The sequence below is a fragment of the Carlito syrichta genome, unplaced genomic scaffold (genome assembly GCF_000164805.1).
Source record: "Carlito syrichta isolate Samal-C Ts95f unplaced genomic scaffold, Tarsius_syrichta-2.0.1 Scaffold315154, whole genome shotgun sequence".
In the NCBI taxonomy this organism is placed as follows: Eukaryota; Metazoa; Chordata; class Mammalia; order Primates; family Tarsiidae; genus Carlito; species Carlito syrichta.
This window is the reverse complement of record NW_007259250.1, coordinates 210,661-227,822: the sequence shown is the minus strand read 5'-3', so window position 1 is coordinate 227,822 and position 17,162 is coordinate 210,661. Positions and strand designations below refer to the sequence as shown.

General features: G+C 41.4%; 1 protein-coding gene across 1 annotated transcript in view; it reads left to right on the top strand.

Annotated features, from left to right (window-relative positions):
• The first annotated feature begins 6,892 nt into the window (after positions 1-6,892).
• The window catches only part of LOC103274985 (inactive carboxypeptidase-like protein X2), a 125,166-nt gene continuing 114,896 nt past the window's right edge, over positions 6,893-17,162 (top strand). Inside the window, 4 exon segments of the mRNA XM_021706112.1 lie at positions 6,893-6,958; positions 13,945-14,019; positions 14,859-14,916; positions 16,579-16,681. Coding sequence (XP_021561787.1) covers positions 6,893-6,958; positions 13,945-14,019; positions 14,859-14,916; positions 16,579-16,681 — 302 coding nt within the window.

The following is a 17,162-nucleotide window of genomic DNA, read 5'->3' as shown; positions in this document are numbered from 1 at the left end:
ACAACAGCAGGTGAGTCCTGACTGAACTCTGAAACAAATTTGTGCTCAGAATGAGACAAGGGAGTTCCCTTTCTACCATGTGCTAAGTACATTGCTAGGCACTTTGATGGTAACAATACGCTGCAGCAACCCAGAGAGGAAGGGTTTATTCTCCTCATTTAGCAGACAAATAGAGAGAAACTTGAGGAAGTTAGAAAAACTACCTACATTTTTATAAGTCTCATCTGCCTGGCTTCAATGAACAAGCTCTTCCTTTTATCTTTTTCCAAAACACTTTTTTCCTCCACTGAGGTGACTTTAGGTTCACAGGGGAAGGTTTTGGTGACCTCATTTCTATTTGACCCATTTGTTCTTTTCCCTCTTTTTCTGTCTTCTTTTGGGTTAAACATTTTCTATCATTCCACTTTTCTATCTACTACTGGATTACCTCTTTCTTTAAATAGTGAATGGCTGACTCACAGTTTACAATATACATATTTTATTTATTAAGTCTACCTTCAGATAATAGTCTGCCCATTGTTTTTAATTGAATGCTGGACATAATGTACAGAACAGTAGTTTTTCATGTGCAGTGTAAGAACCCTACAATTGTTGTCATATATTTTAATATTATTCACATTATAAACCCCACAATACATTGTTACTATTTTTATAATCAAACATGAAAGAAATCATTCTTTATATATGCCTTCATTTTGAACATTTCTGGCGCTCCTTATTTTTCTTGGTAGATCCATGTTTCCATCTTGTATTATACTCCTTCTACCTGAAGAACTTCCTTTAATATTTTTTATAGCTCATATCTGTGGGTAATGAATCACATCAGCTTTCTTTTTTCTGAAAAGCGCTTTATTTTATCTTCATTATTGAAAGATGTTTCTGCTGGGTATAAAATTCTAGGTTGACAGGTTTTTTTTCCTCCCTTTCAGCATTTTAAATATGCACTCCTTTGTATTCTGGCTTGTGTAGCTTCTGACAAGAGGTGTGCTGTGATTTTTATGTTTATGCTTCTCTATGTAATATTTGTTTTTACTCTAATTTTAAAATTTTCTCCTTATATTTGGGTTTTATTTTCAAAAGTTTAGTAATCCTGTTTTTAGGTCTCTTAGCTCCTTGGATCTGTGGTGTGATGTATTTCATTATTTTTGAAAAATTTTGCCTATTCTCTTTTCATATATTCCTCCTGCCCTGTTCTTTCTCTTTTCTCCATTTGGAAGTTTACTTATATGTATGTAGTATCATTTGATACTGTCACAACATACTTGAATGCTCTGTTATTTTTTAACACTTTTTCATGCTTCAGTATGGATAATTCCTATTTACCTACCTGCATATTTACTGATTCTTCCCTCAGCTATGTTAGCCTACTGATGAGTCCATCAAAGGAATTCTTCATCTCTGATATTGTACAGTCGATTTCTAGCATTTCCATGTAACTCTTTTATATTTTTCATTTTTCTTTTCAAATTACCATTTGTTAATGCATGCTGTTTACATTTTCCATGAAATTATTTAACATATTAATCATAGCTATGTTAAAGTACCTGTCTGATTGTTCCAACATCTGGGTCACCTCTCATTCTGTTTGTGTTGATTGCTGTGTTTCTTGGTAGTTGGATGGATTTTTCTTGCTTTTTTGAGGGTCTCATTGTTTTTTATTGAATGCTGGATGTTATGTCTAGAACAGTAGTTACTGAGGTAAATAGTGTTACACCCAGAAATGGGCACACCTCTTCTGTGTCAGGCCATTAGTGTTAGTAAATCTAGTTGGGAGTTGAGATGAATGTAGGTTATCAGTGTTGTATCAAGGTTTCAAAATTCTCTAGCCATGGGATGCTGATGCCTGGTGCTTATGGTGAGGGCTATAACATCAGAGGGTTTTTGCTGTGCTCCAGTTCCCTCTTCCAGCTATTACTGCATGCCTACACTACAACAGAGTCTTTCTCCAAACTTTGGCTCCTCCCCAACATAGGCTATTGTTTCTGGGGCCAGAGAAGGTTTTCTATGTCTTAGTTCTGTTACAATCTTAGACACAAAGTTAAAGGACATTTTTTCTGAGATGAGGCAATTAGTTGATGACACTCTCTCCAAAATATATATCAGAGAATACCCAGGAACACAAATTCCTCAGAATTTAAGGTGTGTTATGTATCCATATGTTATCATAGCAGTTGGGCATTTCTGAAGTCAATATTTGTTGCTGCAGGACTTTTCATAGCCTTTAATATGTTAATTATCACCAAGAGGCTCCAGAAGGGAATAAACTGTTTCTCAAACCTTGGCGTCTGAAGTAGCTACGTCTCACTGATTTTACTTCAGGACTATATATGTCTAGTCAATGAAAACTGAGGTAATCACAAAAACACTTCCAGCACTTCACCCTCAGGCCTTCCAAATCATCTACATCTGTACCACATGCCCTGCTTTCTCTCCTGATGCTGCCCAGAGTAAACAGCCCAGGGTGCCAATTAAAGCCAACCTTTCCCTTGTGGATCCCATTTCTTCACATCTCCACAAAGACTTCACTCCTGCCATTGTATCCTTTTGTGGGACAACAGGTTTTTTAAGATCATAAAGCTAGGCTGGATGTGGTGGCTCATGCCTGTAATCCCAGCACTTTGGGAAGTGGAGGTGAGAGGATTGCCTGAGCCCATGAATTTGAGACCAGGCTGGGCAACATGATGAGACCTCATCTCTACAGTAAATCAAAAAACTAACTACAGGTGGTGCACACCTGTAGTTCTAGTTACTTGGAAAACTGAGGAGGAAGGACCACCTGAGCCCAGGAGTTCGAGGCTGTGATGGCCATGAGCATGTCACTGTACTCCAACCTGGGCAAGAGAGTGAGACTCTGATTCAAAAAAAAAAATCTTAAAGCTATCTTATTGTTAAAATATTCCTGTTGGTCCAACATGTAGTTCCCTCAGGTTTTCCCTAGTCTGCATAATCCAAGTTTTCCACACCCAGAATACTACCTGCAGAATTGTCCTAGTATTTCTCATGTTTGCTTTGTTTGGCATTTGCTTGTCCTTTTAGATTATAAGTCCATTGACTGTGGAGGCTATTAAACATTTCCTTTTTGCTACCCCAAGGACATATCAATGGCCTTGCATATGGTAGGCATTCAATATTCAGACTTTATTTGAACAAATGAATACTGATTATGAAAGCAACAAAATACCCACTCCATTTCATGAAATTCCCTCACCTGTGGATTGTTCAGCAAATTTTCAGCCATTAAAGAAATATTTCTAAATGGAATTCAAGATAGGGTCAACACGCAAGCAAAGGGCAGCATAAAAAGTACAAACGTCATTTGAAATTAAAATGTCTCTGGTTCTTCTTGTTGGTGGTTAAAAAAAAAAGTGTATACTCAACAGGTAACATCTCTGTAAAGTAAAGTTATGAGCCCTCATCTGGCTTAAGGTTGAAGGAAATCCACCAGAAGTCATCCCCAGTATCTCTCCTCTTTGAGCCTTCCTAGGAGGTTGGATGGAGGTGAGGCTGCTGAATGGTTCAGGGAGGTTCTTATCCAGGCAGAGGCTGTTGTCATGTGCTGCCAGCTGCAGTGTGACCAGGTTGCAGTGTGGCTGCCCCCACGGTAGCCCACTTTGGAGCAGGCTCCAGCCAGGTTCTGTTGGACCATGTGTAATGTGTGAGTAGTGGGAGCCACCTGGGGCAGTGTGTGCATGGGGGGCTGGTCTGGGCACAACTGTGGACCCCTGGAAAATGCCAGTGCCATCTGTGCAGGTGAGGGCTCTCACCTCCCAGGACTTCACCATTGTCACAGTCAGCCAACACTAACAGAGCCATTGGATCTTATGTTATAAATAACCTCACAGTCCTTGATCTCTTGATGAGATGCTGATGGTTCTTCTGTCCCCACACCCCATCAGACATGCTCCCAGGATGGTCCAATCTTTGGGTAGTTTGCTTTGGGTAAGCTTTGTCTTCTAAAACTCATTTTGTTAAGTCGTAGGAGAGCTTCTCCAGGACTAGAAAAGTAAAAATCCTTTCCACATAACAAAGGGATATGATCATGACAAGTTTGGAGAAGAATGAACAGAAATGTTTAGGCAAGGGAATATTTATTGTATCAAATGAATACCGTTAGAATTTCTCAATATTTTTTGCCAGGAGTTATTGATAGAAAATATCAATTGTCTCCAAAAAATTAATGTACTCTAAATGAATTATAACTATAAATAAACACTTTTGAGGGTCTCTCCTCTTTACACCTTTTTATAAAAGCTGAAGATTCCTGTGTTGATAGATACAAGTGACTTATTATCAAAAGACTTTGATTCAAGTCTATAAGAATTACAGGTGCAGCCACAAAGGGAATGGTAGAGGTCCAGAAAACACTCATGATGTTTCCTTTGCTGTAATAATTGATCAGGAGATGAATATGGCTAATTCCCTCAAGTGTGTTGGTAAGCAAAGGGCAGGGAAAGATGACTAAAGACATTCACAAAGGTATATTTATCCCAATTTCATCCTGAGGGAACTGAATTTCCAGTTCCTTCACTGTCAGATCTGACTGTCGGTGACCAGCACTGACCAAGGATGGGTTAGTACCCGCACCAGAGAATCTGGACAGCGAGAAGAGACTACTCGGAGGCAGTTCTTCTGGGAACAGTCTGATCAGGACTGAAGCCAAATTTTATTCGGACTCCTTCTAACTTATATACCATTTTCTATACCCTCCAGCAGTGTGATAATCACTTACTGGGGGCGTACAAGTTCCGTGCTTTACAAACTATGCATCACAAGACCACCACGAGATCTGCAATTTTCAAGCAAACAATTCGAATTCCATGATGCCTGCCGTGCTTACATTAAGGTCACAGGTGCACAATTTCAATACAAATCGTTCAAAGTGTTTTCCATAATGTTCAATGAATCATTCATATTATACTCTTTGTTCTATACCCTGATTAATACAAAAAACTTTTCTAAGTTAACTCTAGGTTTACTGACTCCTAATATTTTTAACGATTAATATTATCAACTTAACACTATACTATAATCTATAAGTTTACTTAAATGACTTAGCTGTTAGTTATACTATTATCCTATTATGATTTAACGTAATGCCTTATAACTCAATTAAAACTTATTCTTAAACTACCAAACTTTACTATAATTCATATGTTTCATATGTCTAAACTTTAATTTTTATATGATCTAGTTATTGGACTTTAATACTATGCTATATCCTATTAAGCTAATACCTTATCGTTAATTCTTTTATAAATCGTATAGTAACTATTATATTTGAGTAACGTAGCAAAAGGAAACAAAACAGCAAGCATAAATTTACACAACTATGAGTGTATATGTATATATTTTATCCTAACAAGTCTACTCTAAAAATCAAATAGTAGCTGTCACACTCTTGAACAAGGAAATGCAGGGTTGCCAAGATAACGGCCATAGGCTGAAGCAGACAGAGTTTTGGTAATTAATGAAACAAAAGAAAACGTTCTACCTGGCTAGGGGCAGGGTGACAAAACTATCATGGTAATTTAGTTTCTAATCTTAGCCCTAGGGGAAACAGCTTTGGGAGCAAGAGCTGACTACCCAGTCTACCAGGAAATAGAAGTTAAAAAATATCTAGAAAGAAGTAAAACTTAGAAAGACAGAGAGAAATAATTCTGCTATGCACTTTCCATCAGGTGTATTCAGATTTACTTATAAGTTTTACTGCCATGTATGCACACTGGTCACTAATGACACGGCAATATTATAGGTATAACTGATATCCTATGTCAGAGGCGATCTTCCAGATGGGCCTTTACAGGCCTCAGCCATGTAGCTATAGATGTTGGCTCCCAACATCTGACCACCCGCCCATTCTGTTTCTTGAGGCTATTCCATGTGCCACAGTGTGGTGAAGTGAAAAATAAAACAGTCATGTGACTTGTTCTTTTATCTGCCTCACTCTTAAAAATATTATTGCTCATCTGTCACTTGGCAGACTGATTACCAGTCTTATCAAACTTATTCCATAACTTTATGGCCAGTAGTCTTTTTATGAGACATAATGAGAGGAATAACCATGTCCAAAAGTCATCTGTGGGTCTCAATTTCTTAGATAACACAACGCTCATATTCATACATTTTTTTCTTAATGCTGTGTCTATATGACATGAGCCATTTAGATATTTTTCTGAAAAGGAATCAAAATGCATGGCAGCTAATCAATTTCAGAACTGGTTTTTGTGCATTAAATACCTGGAATTCTAGAACACATCCTAAAGATGTTCAGTTTCTCCATCCCATCACAGAAACTCAGTGACTAAGTTTGAGGAGAGTGGTTCATGGGGAGAATGGGACTCCCTTTTCTGCCCAGCTCCATTTCTACTGGAGCAGAGTCAAGAACTGATATTGGGTTTAGCAGTCACAAAGTGAAAATATCAATAAATAATATCTCGTCTCCAACTGAGATCTAGACAATTTGGAAAATAAAAGAAAGGAGGAGACCAAATTGGACAGGAAAACCCAGGTTGAAGTATACAGCTCAGTGTGAGAGACAAAAGTCTTGCATTAGAACCCCAAAGGGGTTCAAACATTCTACCCAGGAGCCAGGGTGGGAAGTCTGACTGGAAGGTGCAGAGGAGGATGTGTGCTCTCTGAGAGCAGGCTGATTCCCAAAGAGAGAAAAGGGAAGAGCCTGGACAGCAGTCTCATGGGTATTCTTCCAAATTCATCAGTCACTAACATCCTCCTCTTCCCCTTAGGTAAAGTTAGAGGGGATGGAAAGGAGCCAGAAATCCATGGAAGGAATCCTCAGGAGGGAAAGTGTTATCTCCTGGCACTATTTAACACAGCCTTTTCATTGTCTTATTTGTGAACATTCTCCTTCTTTAATTTTTCACACTAACAGGACATGCATTGTCAACCAGCATTCCTGTCTCCAAATCTGCTGCCCCTCATTAGACACCCAGGCCAGCAGGTGAGTTTTTGCAGTAAGTTTCTTAGTCCTTCTCTTTTATTTTCTTCAATAACTGTATATTCGTTCTTTTCCATTTTTATTTTAGATTCAGGGAATACACATGCATGTTAACTGCATGGACATATTGTTTAGTGGTGGGGATTGGGTCTCAGGTGACCCATTCCCCAGGTAGTGAACAATGTGCCCAGCAGGTAATTTTGGAATGCTATTTTACCTCTCTACCTCCTCCCTTATAGATGTCCCCAGTGTCTATTATTTCCATCACTGTGGTCCTTTAGCTCTCACATATGTGAGAGTATTTAGTGTATGTTTTCTGTTTCTGAGTCTTTTCACTTAAGATGATGATCTCCAACTCCACCTATACTGCTGAAAAGGACGTGATTTCATTCTTTTTATGGCTGTGTAGTATTCCCTAGTGTATATACCCACATTTTCTTTATCCACTCAATCACTGGTGGGCACTTAGGTTGCTTCCATGATTTAGTTATTGTGAATAGTTCTGCAATGAACATACAAGTACAGATATTATCTTCAGATGTTGATTTATTTTCCTTTGGATATATCCCTAGTAGTGGGATTGCTGGGACAAGTGGTAATTCAATTGTTAGTTCTTTGAGAAATCTTCATACAGGTTTCCATAAAGGCTGAACTAGTTTACAATCCCACCAACAGTGATAATTTACAATTCCACCAACAGAATGAGCACCTCCTTTTCTCCACAACTGTGCCAACATCTGTTTTTCGTTGACTGCCTAACAATAGCCATTCTGACTAGTGTGAGAAGATCTCGTCGTGGTTTTAATTTGCGTTTCTCTGATGATTAGTGAGGTTGAGCATTTTTTAATATGTTTGTTGGCAGCTTGTGAGTCTTCTTTTGAGCAATGTCTACTCATGTTCTCTGCCCACTTTGGGATAGGGTTGTTTTTGTTTTGTTTTTTTCATGTTGTTTGAGTTCCTTGTATCTCCTGGATATTAGCCCTTTGTCTGAGGCATAATTTGCAACTGTTTCCTCCCATTCAGTAGGTTTTCTTTTCACTCTGTTGATCATTCATTTTATTGTGCAGAAACTTTTTAATTTAATTAAGTCCCATTTGTCTTTTTTTGGTTTTGTTGTGATTGCTTTTTGGGGGGTCTTCATCATAAAATCTTTGCCTAGGCCAATGTCTAGAAGAGTGTTTCCTAGGTTTTCTTCTAGGATTTTTATAGCTTCAGGTCTTACATTTAAGTCTTCAATTCATCTTTAGTTAATTTTTGTATATGGTGAGAGATAGGGGTCCAGCTTCATCTGCATATGGCTAGCCAATTTTCCCAGCACCATTTATTCTATAGAGTGTCCTTCCCCCATTGTTTATTTTTATTGATTTTGTCAAAGATGGGTGGTTGTAGATATGTGGTTTTGTTTCTGGGTTCTCTATTCTGTTCCATTGCTCTATCTGTCTATTCTTGTACCAGTACCATACTGTTTTAGTTACTTTAGCCATAGAGTATAATTTGAAGTCAGGCAGTGTGATGCCTTCACAGTTTTTTTTTTTTTAGTTTTTTTTTGTTTGTTTTTGTTGTTGTTGTTGTTGCTGTTGTTGTTTAGAATTGCTTTGGTATTTGGGCTCTTTTTTGGTTACATATAAACTTAAGATTTTTTTTCTAGTTCTATGAAAAATGAAGTTAGTATTTTGATTGGGAATGCATTGAATCTGTAGATTGATTTTGGCAGTATGGTCATTTTAACAATATTGATTCTTACAATCTATGAAAATGTGATGTTCTTCAATTTGTTTGTGTCATCTACAATTTCTTTCATCAGTGTTTTGTAGTTCTGCTTATAGAGATATTTCAATGTCCTTAATTAGGTTTGTATTCCTAGGTATTTTAATTTTGTGGCTGGTGTGAGTGAGATTGAGTTCTTGATTTGGTTCTTAGCCTGAGCCTTGTTGGTATATAGGAATGCTACAGACTTTTGTACATTGAGTTTGTATCCTGAGACTTTACTGGAGTCATTTATCAGATCTAGAAGCTTTTTGGAGGACTCCTTAGGTTTTTCTAGGTATAAAATCATGTCATTCGCAAACGGAGTTAGTTTAACTTACTCTGTGTCAATTTTGATGCCTTTATTTCTTTCTCTTGTTGAATTGGTCCTGCTAGGACTTCCAGTACAATGTTGGATGAGAGTGGTGAGAGTGGACATTCCTGTCTTGTTCCTGTTCTGAGGAAGAATGTTTCCTTTTTTCTTTTATATTTTAAAGATGTAGGGTACAATTCAGGATTAGGTATACAAGTGTACATTGTACTGGTAAAGTTTGGGCCTTGCTTTGATCACCACTTTGTCTGGTTTTAGATCAGGTATCCGTATTGATGTTGTGCCCTCTCATACCCACTCCACACCCTGGCAATATTCCACTGCTGCCAATCCCTTTCTTATAGTATTATAGTAAATGTTCAGGGTCTGCTTATGAGTGAGAACATGTGGTACCTTGTTCTTTGTTTTTGTGATAGATCACTGAGTAAGATAGACTCTAAATCCATCCAAGTTGCCGTGAAATCCATATGTTTGTCCTTATTTATGGCTGCATAATATTTCATTGTGTACATGTACCACATTTTATTTATCCAGTCCAGTTTCGATGGGTAACATCGTTGGTCCCATGTTTTTGCTATTGTGAATAGTGCTGCAGTAAACATGCATGTACAGGTATCTTTTTTGTAGAATGAATTGAGTTCTTCCAGGTGTATTCCCAGTAGGGAGATTGCTGGGCCATATGGAAGGTAAACTTCTAGTTCTTTTAGAAATCGCCACACTGTTTTCTAAAAAGGTTACACTAGTTTGCATTCCTGCCAGCAGTGTAGAAGCATTCCTTTTTTACCTCATCCTCACCAGCATCTGTTGTTGTTTGTTTTATTAATGATGGTCATTCTTACAGGGATTAGGTGGTATCTCAGTGTGGTTTCAATTTGCATTTCTCTGATGATGAGTGAGGCTGAGCACTTTTTCATGTGTCTGTTGGCTGCCCATATATTTTCTTTTGAGAAGTGTCTATCATGTCTTGTCCCCACTTTTTAGTAGGGCTGTTTGCTTTTTTCCTTTCGGCACTTTTGAGTTCCTTGTAGAACCTGGATGTTAGCCCTTTGTCAGACATACAGTCAGCAAATATTTTTTTTTCCCATTCTGTGAGCTGTCTCCCCATTCTCTTGATGGTTTTGAGAATATTTTCAACTTTTCCCAACTGAGTATAATATTGGCTGTAGGTTTTCCATATATGGTTCTTATTATTTTGAGATATGTTCCTTCTATGCCCAGTTTGAGGACTTTTATCCTGAAGACATGTTGCATTTTATTGACTGCCTTTTCTGCATCTATTGAGATGATCATATGTTTTTTGGTTTTGCTTCTGTTTACATGGTGAATCACGTGTATTTATTTGCAGGTATTTTACCAACCTTGCATCCCTGTGGTTGGAATGATTTGGAGCCCCATGAGTGAGTTTCAGGTCCCCTGTTTTCATCGTCCCAGAATGAAGGGTTTAATTAACATCTAAAGGTGTCTTGCACCTTTTTGTGTCTTGCACCTCTTTGGAAAACAATGTGGCTATTTCTAAAACAACTAGAAATTTACCTCCCATATGGCTCAGCAATCTCCCTACTGGGAATACACCTGGAAGAACTCAATTCATTCTACAAAAAAGATACCTGCACATGCATGTTTACTGCAGCACTATTCACAAAAAGATGAAGGGCTACATTTTGGGCATGTAAGTGGATTTGGGGTATACTTCCTTTCCATGCCATCTCTAAATTGATGACCTTGCTTTTAGAACATGCTTTTTTTTGAGAATAAAATAGACCCATAGTTATACAACTCACTCACCTTTTCTTTTCCTCCTGGCAATAGCAAACAAACAAGATAATGAACTGAATTACTGATTTGAGGATGTTTTCTTCTTTCTTCATTGCATGTTGGGTTACAAGTAGTCTCAGATATGCAGCCTTTAAATTTGAGCAACTGCCTGGTCCTTTGTTCACTGCTTTCTTCAAGCACTGGCGAGAATGTGCCACTGTTTGAATGTGTCCAAACCCACATCCCAACCATCATTCCAGTCTAAGGAATTTGCAGAGCCGTGTTTGTTTGTATGTCTGTGCCCAGAGTCATGGAGTTTGCATTTTGTACTGTGTTGTGCCCTATTTGCAGGCAAAATAATCAAAGAGTTGCTATTTGAACATATTTGGTTGTAAACAAAGCCCTTTCTGTTGTGGGTGCTGCAAGCCAGTTGGTGAAAAGGGCTTCACATTTAAGGTCTGCTTCGTCTCTTTTCAGGGTGTTTTGCAGTGTTTGACTTTTGGATGGAAATGTCTTTTCTTGGGCAAAACTGGAGTGTGAAGATTCAGAGAATGTGTTTGTAAATGTTACAGTATATATTTTTAAAGAAACAATCACAATGCTATTAGAACACTTAAGCATTGAATAAGGAATCCTTAATGTCATCTCGTATGCTGACTTTAAGAGTTAAATCCAACGTGTTTTGTCCAGGTAACCAACCTACAAAATCCCAAGGGAAAGGACGTCGTTTTCTGTACTTCAGCAAGCAGCTTTCTAAGACACCGTTTCCCTTTCCACAATACTTTCCAAAGTCAACTATTAGTGCTGGTAAATTTTCTCCTGCCTGTGCCCATGGCTCCAGAAACCAGGACTCATGCTTGGATAATAAAGGGGAAGGACACTCTCACATTTGGGGAAGCTGGCTTGTGTACTGTGGTCCCCAAAATAGCCACTGTGCTTCCCGTGTGTCTGAGTGTCTTTGACTGCCAGGTCTCATGATGGTTGATGCCTTTAGTGCTGGAACAATGGCAGCCTGGTCCCTTGGAGCCTGGGTTTTGAGGTAAGGGTTTCCTCTGGATGTTTCCAAGGGGCTGGGAGCCCAAGCTCTCAGGCTTGGCATCTCCAGCACTGGCTCTGCCCTCTGTGGTCCTCTCAGGCCCTGGCCACTGCATCTGCTGCTCCATGATCACAAACCCCATGAAATTAGGGTTTCTTTGGATGGCCATATGGGAGGGCTGGTGTCCACATTTGACCGGCAGCCAGCCAGCTACTCATCAGGTATCATAAGATGGTTGGCATGGTGTAAGACACCTTTAGATATTAATTAAGACTCTGATGTCACAGATTTGTCTGGAATGTGTATCCATGCAAGGCATGTATAGGTGCTCCATTCTTAAGTTTATTCTGGATTCAGAGAGAACTGGGGTCAGAGTCTGTCTCTGCCACTCACAGGCACATGCGAATTCTCCAAGTCTTGATTCCTCACTGTGGCAAGGACAGTTATAACTCAAGTTTCTCAGGGAGGTTAGATGGCCAATGCCCAGCCCCTTAGCCTCTGGAGGGGCAGCTCTGAGGAGCCCTCTCCTCAGGTCTTTGGAGTCCCCAGCCAGGTTGGGTCCTGCCAGACAGTACAACCTGGTTTATTGGTGTTTTCTTTCCCCTTTCTCACTCCCTTCACCTTTTCATTTGTACTATGTGAAATCACCTTCCAGACACAGTGCTGTGCCCAAGACCTTTGTGCCTCAGGCTGTTTCCAGGAAGGTACCAAAGATGCCCTGCACAATGCCCACACACACCCACCTGCTGCTGTTACTGGGTGTCTCTGTAAAGAACTCTATTTGGCTGCAAGTCAGAAAGGTGCCTCTGACTGCACAGAGGGTAGAAGTGGTAGCCTCAGGGTACTGTGGTATCAGCTGACCCCACTGTGCCTCATGGCGCAGGACTTATGGAGACCAATTCTTGTACATGAAAGACTGGCCCAAAGTAAGGTAGGGACTGACCAGACCAGTTTCCCAGGGAAGACACAGTGGAGAGAGACAGACAGGGAGGGAATCTGGGGGAGAAGGGATTTTGACTGATTTTAGTCGAGCCTAGGTGAAAAGTGGTTAGACAATTTCACTAGTGCTGCCATGTCCACCCACCACCCCTCTTCCCCACAGACCACCGAGGTTGCCAAGATGAATGGTAGAAAATGCATAATTCAACTGCTCAGCCCACTTTTCAGGATCCATTCTGGTTCTGGGATTCTGGTTTCCTCCAGGAGCTGACTGTCCTCCACATGGGATAAGGGCTCATAGTCCTTTCCCTGCTAACATTGCATGGAACCACCATTTATTACTGCTTTCTTGTTTACCTGTGAATTCCTCCTGGCTCTCCCTGTCTGAGGGTACCCAGCACATCTGTGTGTGTTTGTGGTGACTTAGAAAGCTGTAATTACTGCCTATCTTGGATCCCCATTTCTGGGCAGCCCCTGAGAAACTGTTGGGACATTTTTTTTCTCCTAATGTGGGTTTCTTAACTGGAACCCAGCAAGGACCACAGAGCCCTGGGCCAGGTCCTTCACTAGAGGGAATGCAGAGTCTGTTGGACTGGAATTTCCTGGGGAAAATGCAAAGATGCAGTCAGGTTTTTTTTTTTCCTTTTTCTGGTTTCTGAGGGTTGCTACTGTAAGTTCTTAGCAGAGAGAAGAGAAAAATAGTTTTCTATTAACCAAGAAGAATGATATTTATCACCGTAGACCAGAATAGAACATGTGGCCTATACTGGCAATTCAATTTGTTATTTTTAATGAATTCTGTTTTGTCACACGGCCCAGATGGAGATGTTAATTTGCTCCTGGCTCCTTCTCTATATGCTGTTTCCACTTTCTCCTTTCATCTGTGTTGAACATATGCTGCCTTCTTCATTACAAGAGAGGAGGGGCCACCAAGCGAGGCCTGTGTGCTGCCTGGGAATGGCCCAGATTTGGAACCGGCGCCCAGTGCTGTCACCTCCTGGCTCTGTCAGTGACCTCGAGTGGGTCTCTTCACCTCTCTGAGTCTCAGTGTCTTCATCTGTCAAATGATGTGCATAAGTAACTCCCTGCTCTCAGATGGAATGTTAGAATCTATGTGAAAATGCCTTGTAAATTGTGAATCATGCTACACACTAGCTGTCATTCTTCCAGTGACTGGAATAGTACTTTGTGGCATGTGGGCTCAATGATGAAATTTGTGATGAAAAACTGGAAGCCATCTGTTTCATGGTGCTGCAGGTAAGGTGTTACCCCGAGTGCTTCACAGCCATCATTTTTGTTTTGGGTGCACCATGGTCTTCTACTAATGAGGGAAACTAAGCATGGGGAGGGAAGACAATGGAGGGGCAGACCTGGCTGGACTCTAGACCAGAACCAGGCCCTCAGGTTGGGGCTCCCAGCCACTGCACGTCTCTTCCCTAGCGAAGGCTCTTGCCTGTGTCTCAGCACCATTTGTCCTTCTCTTTGGGAAATCTGTTCCCTACATGTGGGTTACCCAGAGAATCAAACTCTCATGAAGGTAAGACATTTTCTTGACATCGGACCTTTATTGGACTCTTAGAGCTGAGGGGGGCTGGGTTTCCTCATGGGCCTGGATCTGCATACAGCATGGTGATGCTGGGGGCTCCCTGGGCCATGGTGTTGGGGCTGCTTGGGCCATGGTGTTAGGGCCCCTGGTCTGTAGTGTTGGGGCTGCCTGGGCCACGGTGTTGGGGTTGCCTGGGCCATGGTGTTGGAGGATTGTCTTTCTCCATTCTCCTTGCCTGTCTGTCCCACACTCCTTGCTTGTCTCCAGAGAAACCACCCTGGCTGAGAGAAGAGTTGTCCTGAATGCTGACTTCTGAGAGGGCTGTAAGGAACATTCTTTCACAGAGCTTAGGCTTTTTTGTCACATATTTTGTGAATTTTTTTTTTTTTGGTGAAACATCTTGTTGTTCTGCCAAATCAGACTCAGCTTTATCAGAAGTTTGCTTTGAATTTGCCTAACAATCAGGGCCTTTACAGATTCCTGGGCAGGCTCTTTCTGAGGTTGCCTTCTTTGATGGTTTTCTTGCCGACAGTGACATTCCTGTCCACAGAAATGGGATGCATGCCGAAGCGGCATCCAGGCACCTGCTAATGTGTCCAGGTCTCTGGGTCAGCCTTCCTCCTTTGTTTTTACAAAACTTTTCATTTATTGGCTTCTAGATCCAAAAGGGGGCACTGATTTTGTGATATGTTTTCAGCTTACATGCAAAATGAAATATATTTCCGGCAGGCATCACCCAAGAATTAACAAAAAGAGTATTTCCTTGGCTGCTCCTTGAATTTCTTGGTGATGTAAGGTTTAATAAGATTTAAGAGTTACTAAGTATCCTTTAAGATTTTAGTAAGTATCTTTCTTTTGGGGATGTGACTGTAGGATAATCTGAAATGACTTCGTTGATGGGCACACTCCATTAGCTGTTTTGGGGTTTTCAACTTGCTTTTTAAAACCCAAACTGAGTCTCTTTCTCCATTCACTGACCAGTTTGTTCATTCACTCATTCATTCACTCATTCATCACAGTCTCTATGTCCCAGGTTCTGGAAATAAAGCAGTGAGCAAAGCCAGACATAGTCCCTGCCCTCGTGAACAGATGATTCTTACTGAACTGCAAGGCTACCACCAAGGACAGGTTTGTAGAGCTGTGAGGGTGGCTGCTGGTGCCCTGTCCAGGTCTTTATTCACCACAGGCACCCTCAGCCCCCAGCTGCTGTCTCTGCTGCAGACGGCTCACAGTTGCTCCCTGCCACCTCTGCAGATGTGCCCTTGGAAGGCTACATCTCCCACTCCCTGACTGGTCATTCTGCAGCCAGAGGCCAACTCCAGTGAAAACTGCAGCTTCTTGTCTTAAGGGGCAACGTTGTGTGCAGTTACAACTCCAGAGCTCCTGTGGGATCCACTGAGCCAGACTCTGGCTTAGACCACAGTTTTGCTTAGCTCCTACCTTTGTCCTCTCCTTCCTGCGTCCTTCTCTCCCTTTCTCCTTCAGTCCATCATGTGCACCCAAACACCTGCATCAGGCTCTGCTTAGAGGCAACTTGACCCAAGACGGGTGCTATCAGAGCCCATCAAAGTAAGATCTGATTTGGTGGGAAGCTCAGGAAAACTAGTTTAAGGAGGCGATACCTGTGCTGAGGTTTGCAGGATTGGCAAGAGCTAATTAGCTAGAGCGTGAAGTGAAAGGTCCTCCAGGTGGAGGAGCAGCACATGCAAAGTTCTGGTGGGGAGCATTTATGAACTGAAGGCTGAAAAGAGGCCAGCATTGCTGGAACAGAGAGAGGGGGGCACAGTGTGAGAAGAAGCTGAGGTGTCAGCAGGAGCATGGCAAGGTAGACATCCCAGGCTGTGACAAGGATGCTCTCCAGTTGGTGGTAGCCTCATCACCTACTGATACCAAGCCAGGGTCTTGGAGAGAGTTGAATGGGAGAAGCCTGGCTAGTGGAAAATGCTAGCACTGGGGTCACAAGTCTGGGATTCCATTTCCAGTTCTAGCAATTATGTGTGACGTCTCTGGGCCTCAGTGAGAGTCAAATGTACTACCCTAAAGCATTCTGCAGTCTTATAAGAATAACAACTTGCAGGTGTTTATTTTCCTGGGTGTTAATAATGACACTCATCCTATTCTTTAACCAGAGACCCCTTGTAGTTCAAAGCACTGTCACTGGGAACGGGAATGCAGAGAGGGAGATGGCTGCTCTGCAGAAGAGGACAGTTAGCATACTGAGCCAGCCCTGACATATGTAGAAGTAAAGACTTCTGTCTCTCCCTTTTTAGGTAAAAACAGCAACAGAGAAGGCATGAGGACCAAGAGCTCCGAGAAGTCTTCCATTGATGATCACAATGTCCGTGTAGCCCCTGAAGATGTCAGAGAGAGTAAGTGAGGCTCTCGGAGAGCCCTTGCCCCAGTCCTCTCCCTTGTCTAGGAAGGGCAGAAGGGTGCAGGAGCCCGACTCTAGATTCCCTGAGCATGGGGCTACCTGAGGCCTGCTGTCTATTCTTAACCATGTGTGGGGGTGAGAACATTCCCAGCAGCTTCTGTGGTGTATTCATACTTCTGCAGGGCATCAGAACTCGCAGTCACATTTTCCTGATGGATTCCACTAGAGTCATTTTTGAATTTTCTGGAGCTCTTACTTTCTTTCCCCACCTCTCTCTCCTCGAAGACAGTATCACTTCCTTTCTTGTGGGAGCTCTTAGCAGTCTGCATCCTTGGGTGGGTATTTCTTATTTCCCAACCCAACCCGGGAGCCTCTGGGTCAGAGGACAAGTCTTCTCCTTCCAAAATATTGGGTGCTAGGCCTGGTGTCTTACAGTCATGTGAACATATCAGACCTTTAATTACTTACCTTAGAATGATC